The sequence below is a fragment of the Sinocyclocheilus rhinocerous genome, unplaced genomic scaffold (genome assembly GCF_001515625.1).
Source record: "Sinocyclocheilus rhinocerous isolate Xijiao unplaced genomic scaffold, SAMN03320098_v1.1 scaffold714, whole genome shotgun sequence".
In the NCBI taxonomy this organism is placed as follows: Eukaryota; Metazoa; Chordata; class Actinopteri; order Cypriniformes; family Cyprinidae; genus Sinocyclocheilus; species Sinocyclocheilus rhinocerous.
This window is the reverse complement of record NW_015646165.1, coordinates 630,576-637,434: the sequence shown is the minus strand read 5'-3', so window position 1 is coordinate 637,434 and position 6,859 is coordinate 630,576. Positions and strand designations below refer to the sequence as shown.

At 38.6% G+C, this 6,859-nt stretch overlaps 1 protein-coding gene across 1 annotated transcript in view; it reads left to right on the top strand.

Moving 5' to 3' along the window:
- The first annotated feature begins 6,284 nt into the window (after positions 1-6,284).
- LOC107706962 (homeobox protein Hox-C3a-like) overlaps positions 6,285-6,859 on the top strand; it is a 5,407-nt gene continuing 4,832 nt past the window's right edge. The window contains exons 1-2 of the mRNA XM_016510815.1: positions 6,285-6,368; positions 6,437-6,580. Coding sequence (XP_016366301.1) covers positions 6,285-6,368; positions 6,437-6,580 — 228 coding nt within the window. The remainder of the gene's footprint in view (positions 6,369-6,436; positions 6,581-6,859) is intronic.

Below are 6,859 nucleotides of genomic sequence, written 5' to 3'. Positions count from 1 at the left end.
GTATAGATGCATGTGCATCAACCAGGCCTTTGCCTTCAAAGTTCAGGCCTCCAACATCAGGCCCCCTCCACCCTGGGCCTCTAACATCAGGCCCCCTCCAGTCTGGCCCTTCAACATCAGGCCCCCTCCACCCTGGGCCTCTAACATCAGGCCCCCTCCAGTCTGGCCCTTCAACATCAGGCCTTCTCCAGCCTGGGCCTTCAAAATCACCAAAGGGTCCTTGTCTATTGCTCTCTTCCCCTGATTCACCTCTGTCTGAGTCCTCTGACACAGAAGGCAATGCAGAAGTCAGGCAGTGTATATAAATGCCTGCATAGGGACACATTTTACCCCCCTTGACTCACTATATCTGATGATGCCATCTTAAGAAAATTCCGGCTTCCAAGGGCCAAGATCCTTGAACTACTAGGGGGTGTTCTATTCAGAGTTATCGACTCTATGCCCTATTCCTTTCGAAGATTTCACCATCCACTTTGAGTGATTTGGAAGAGTTAAAGTTGTGGTGCTTAGATCTTACCTAATTCGCCTTTAAATATTTTTTTTTATTACAAATTCAGTTTGAAACTATATAGCAGCGTGGCCCTCGCAATTATTCTCCCTAAGTGCCATAAGTGCCCTCTGAAAGCATTAATCATGCCGATTGGAACGCAGCCTTACAAATGTGTGTGTGTGTGTATGTATATATACACACACACATACATACATACACACACACACACACACATTTGTACAGAATATTTTATATTCTAATTCTGTAAAAACAACAAAATCCCTCACTTATTTATACATTTTTGTTCATTTATTTATACAGCTTATGAAGAACATCCTGATTTCCCCCCAAACTCCTGAAGAAATCCAGCTGGCCAATCAACAGTTCTACAGTATTGACAATCCCCAGAGTGATTGGCATCATCGATGGTATCAATGACGTCGACACAGCAAACTAACAACGACCTATGCCTCTAAACCACAGGTGAAGAGCTGTCGTTCCAATGACACAAGTTTGCGATGCAGTTTGCGAATGTTGGTTTGAACTATGGTTTCGGGAAACACCGAATCGTTGAACTATGTTGGTAACGACAGAACTTGCGACCATAGTTGGCTAACGATGCTTTTGGGAAACGCACCCCTGCTCGCTGGTTTGAAAAGAGTCGTTGTTTGACGGTAAAAAAAAAAAAAAAACCGAGAGTAATTTTTATTCGGAATTTAGATTATTTAAAATTATGTGATACCATACGACAATATTTTTTTTCGTGAACAATATATATATATATATATATATTTCTGGATTACTGAAGGTAAGATAGATAAAGTGCCTGATGAAAGAGATGAGAGATCTTGTGATCGGTTGAAGTTGCCAGGCAACAACCTAAGAGTCGCTTACTAAATAGAACATCCATTATCTCTAAAAGTTCCTGATTTTACCGAGTTACCGATTGAAGCTACAATGCGTAACATGTTTTTATCGAATTAACCTGTAGTCTTTTACCCAGACTCTGTCTATAGAGTCTCATTACAATGAAGAATTCGGCGTATAATGGCACAGGGGCAGTTTGTTAAGAATGCAAGACTGAGAATGGTCGCCATATGGATGCATCTCCGTTTCTCTATATCTGTTTATCTCTCTTGTTCTATCTCAGTCTTCCATACTTATATCTCAATAAACGTTTATAAATGTCACGAAGGAGATAAGAGAAATTAATAGTCTATAGTCCTGAAATACAGACATCATTACAGGTCCCATGGCACGTATCCAAAGCAAACCCTTTTTTTAAAGCTCACCAGTTTGCACAAGTTAACAAACAAACAAAAATAAATAAAGTGCACTTAATTCAGTGCGTTATTTTCACTCTCATGTCACACTGGTTGACATACCCTTGTAGCCTAAAAGAAAGACTCCCTTGCTGCAACTGAGAAGTTCCCAGTGTCACGGTATAGATGTACAATTGTGTATTGAGGCTTTTGTCCAGTCCTCCGGGGTGTCTGCAATGTGTCTAAACATATGCGGTCATGAGGAGGTCACTAGACGCGCTGCTGCGCCGCAATGATTAATGTCATCTTTTCTATAGAGAAATTGCATTCAGATTAATGTTTTCTGTACAATATGGTGAGTGGTTCAAATATGCATTTTCTATTGGCATAGAAGATTTCTAAATCCTATTGAAAATTTAAAGTAAATAAAGACACACTGACTATTAAATCCTTGCCAAATCGGATAACTTTAGCTTGAGAGGAACAAAGAAGTCCAATGGCTTTTAGACAATCATTCATGTTTTGATAAAACGCAATGAAAACGTTAGAAATAAAACATGAAACTATCCTTGCAAAATTGGACAACTTCAGCTCATGAGATCGGGTTAGCTTAGGAGGAACAAAGAGAAAAGTCCAATCACTTTTAGACAATCATTCATATATAAAAAATTTAAACTTTATAAATAAAATATGAAACTAAGCATTTCAACATAAATGCAAATAAGAGTTCTAGAAATACTAAGTAGCAGGTAGTATAATTTTGTTTTTGTTTTTATCTCTCTTGAATGTACCGAATACAGAAGTATACTTAATGTGGCACAGGTGCGAGGAAGTTAACCTGAAACCACTGCCAACAAGGCAACTTTATAGAAATTGTAGCACGTGTGAATTGTATTCATATTTCAGGTTTCCTAATATTATATATATATATATTAAATAGTGGACTGGATTCATGATTTCATGACATTGTTAATTTAATAATAATAATAATTCATTCATGCATTTAGCAGACCAAAGCGACTTACTTATTCAGGCTATACATTTTTTTTTACCAGTATGTGTGTTCCCTGGGAATCGAACCCACGACCTTTTGCGCTGCTAACGCAATAGTCTACCACTGAGCCACAGGAACACTATTAAAGTAAACTTGCACCTTAAACAATATGTCGACAAGTCGAAATCATTTCTAAGTTTCAGGAATTCTTGAGAGATCTCTCTAAATTTCAGTCGTTTTATTTAGGTTCAGATTGTTTAGAGCAGGGGTGGGGAACGTTGATCCTGGAGGGCCGGTGTCCCTGCAGAGTTTAGCTCCAACCCTAATCAAAAACACCTGAACCAGCTAATCAAGGTCTTCGGGATGCATTTAGGTTTTTTTTTTTTTCTAGGGTTTTTCAGGGTTGGAACTAAACTCTGCAGGAGAGTGGCCCTCCAGGATCAACGTTCCCCACCCCTGGTTTAGAGCAACGCGGGGCACCGAAGATATAAATGTAGTCTTTGCTCTTCAGAGACAGGCCCATTTGTATGCATCGTTATAACCAACAACATCCTCAGTTCATTAAAATCATTTCCTGAATTTACTCTCTTATTTGTCCTATGCCTAAAAAACAATTAGGATATTACTAATGTTTATTAAAGAAATTAATCCATTGCGATGTGCAGAAACAATGAAAAGATTATGATTATGAAATGCAAAAGGTCTGCTTGTAGATTTGGATATGGACATATCCTTCATACGAGAGAGAGAGAGAGAGAGAGAAGTATTCACACAGTATCGATATTTGTTTAAAAGTCTTTTATCAAGTTTTAAAATCTTTTTTTTTTCTCTCCAAAATGTTTAGGCTATGTCCTCAAGCGTTGGAGTGGTAGAGAAAGCAACAGACAGCTGTATGCACCGACCCTTTGTACATTACATTAATTTGTTTATTATTTCCAGCGTTTGCCTCATTGCCGTTTTTATTCTCTTTAGAGGGCCTGTTTTTGCATGAAATGGTTAAGCGATGTTATTATCGATGTTTTATGCAGCTGTTTGTGTCAGCAACCACAAGAGCGCAGAAGGTAGGGTGGAATTATAAAAGGGTTGACACCCAGAGCGACCGGCGCGCTTTTGTGAGAGAAAGAAAAATGATTTATTGCCAGCAACGTGGTTCAAACAGAGTTCACTGAGAATTGTAGTGTACCGGCGGAGGCGCTGAGTTATGGTCTTGCTGAGCCACTACATCAAAGATTCCTTTTCAGATTTAGTGAATGGACTCAGCGGCATGAGACAAGGGAACAAACTTACTTTAATTAGAAAATTCCCAAGATCACAGGCGACTTTCAAACAATAAGGGAAGAGTTTGAAATATATGAAAGGTGCAAGGGGGACCATAAAACCTGCAGAATAATAATAAACTCCCCAATAGCTTCCTCCACCACTTCCAAAAATATTAATAGTAATAAAATAAAAAATGCATCGAAATTGTTTAAATAGCATTTATTGAATATCTAATTCATATGTGATTATGGAATGAGTACACTTGCATTCCTTGCACAATCGGGCGCAGTAATAGGCTATTTCATGTTAATAGCGCTGCAGCTCGGCAGAAGCCGTACTTGTAATATGCATAGTGAATGCTTCTATTTGACAAGGCTTGTGACAGCAATTCACTGAACTCAAAATAACAAATCGTTTTTAGAAAAAGATAGATTTTAGCCTTACAACCGAAGAGGATAGCCCCATGGCTCCTTGATATTCTTCTTTTATAAACAGTATATGAATGGTTATGATTTGACTAGTTAAACAATTCGAAATGAAATACAAGGCTTTTAAATTGCTGTCATTTTACACGTCATTGTTTTAATGCAGTCCAAAGTTATCTTAATATGTGCGAGGACTAAGATGACAATTTTTCACAAACATACCTGGCCATATTGGCAAGCCTTTATAGTCTCAGAAACTCGAGAGCTGTGTATTAGCCTATTATTAACATTCCCTGAAGAAGAAAAAAAAAAAACCTGCAAGAGAGAGTGAATCGTTGAATCAGTCTTTGTCTTCGAAAATACGTTAGACGCAGTCCAAAGTTATCTTAATATGTGCGAGGACTAAGATGACAATTTTTCACAAACATACCTGGCCATATTGGCAAGCCTTTATAGTCTCAGAAACTCGAGAGCTGTGTATTAGCCTATTATTAACATTCCCTGAAGAAGAAGAAAAAATCCCTGCAAGAGAAAGAGAGTGAATCGTTGAATCAGTCTTTGTCTTCGAAAATACGTTAGACATGTTATTGACAGTACTGAGTGTCTGAGTAAACACTCAAACAAGACACTGTGGAGAGTAAATGAAAAGGGACTAGTCCTTGGTTTTCAGTCCTTGTGCACAATTAATCACTAGTGCGAGACAACCGCTGTCCACAGCTTATGTAAAGGAAGGGTGATGTCTTTTATGTTCATTTCAGACTGGGGATACTAACTTATTTAAGCGTGACTGGTTTATGTATTATGTTATCGGCAAGACGTCGTTTTAATTAGCAACTGGCTAAAAACGAATCCTACTGTGTCGATAGGTGTCTGGGAAAAACAGCGATCTGGACAGGTCGAGCGCTAAATAACGTTCTGTAGCAATGACCCTCTTCCCTCCACCAGCTTAGCTTTATGACGTCAGAGGACAAAGGCTAATTCTATTGCGAGTAGAAAGGTTTTGTAATCAATTTGTAATTATTTAAAATGACTTTAAAAACAACAAGTTACCCGACTCCAACAAGTTTCTAAAGACTTCACCATTGCCCTAAAATGTCGTGCTTACGCCAAATCCGGGCTGTTCCTGCTCTTTTGTTCATCGGGACGTTGTTTTAAATAGACGACAATGCGATTCTTACTACAGACGATGAACTTAACATATTTCGTTGGTTACCTATGACTAGCAAATGCCATCTCAGCGACCATTCTCTTACACTGCCAGTTAATTGGAAAACGAAACTCTATCATTTCACTAAGATTATTTTTGACATGCATTGACAGTACAGCACTGACAGTCAAAAATCCCTTTGTTTGACCACACCCATTGATTCTCTTGATGTCTTTTTCGCCAGGTGAAAATGAGCAGAAATCTCAAAACGCGCCGGAAATTGTCTAGAAACGTCAGTAGTAGCCTAGCCTATTGGACATGGATCAATTTAACGTGTGTGGCAATTTCCTTCACCGCGCAGAAACGTTGTTTGTTATCCATTTTACAAACCATGACGACAAAGACAATGTTACTGAAATAGTTTATTAATTGCTAAAACATCTACATGGCTGTTAACGAAAGATTAAGAAGATTTTTTTTAATATATATATATTTTTAAAATCAGCTGTTGTCACAAATGTAAAGCGTTACAGGAATAATTATTTAACCATAAGGCAAAAAAGTCGATTATTATTTTAATACCTACCACAAGAGGACTGCAAAGTCAGTCAGGGTTTCAAACACTGTATTATAAAACGCTATCACGGAAATGAAGTCTGTATTCTGCAATCCATTGTGGCAAAACTAAGGAGACGCGATCCCAGACATGCATGTCTTTTCTCTGTCCAAATGGGTCTCTTTCTCCCTCCCACCTCACGCTCTCTCTCAACTCTGTCAGCACGGTAACAGGGTAATGTATGCGCCCTGCTCATGGCTTTTCGTCTGTCCACAGGATAATCATTCGAAATTGCAAAATAGTTGAAGAATGCGGAGGAAAACGGAATCCTCGTTTGGTTGCTTTCCAGCACTTTACAACTCAAACAGCCAGTGCGCGAGGCTATTGGAGGAGGCCATCACGTGACTACATTGTTTACCCTTGTTGGAAAACAATTAAAGACGGCAGTGAGTGTCTTTCCTACACCTTGTGTGATCGATTATCCAACCGGAGTGATCAGGGTGGTTAGAGATGCACAAGAATTCGTTTCACGAATTTCATATTAACAATGCTTACTTGAACATGTTGCAATAAATCTCATGTTTGTTCTATGGAGCCACATTTCTCCCCTTGTGCTCTGCAGAAGAGCAGTTTTGCGTGGAGACAACATGCTGAAGAAAATTCATCAAAACATTATGAAGGCCATATGTGGAACTTTCAAAAACTCTCTCAACATCCCTATTCAT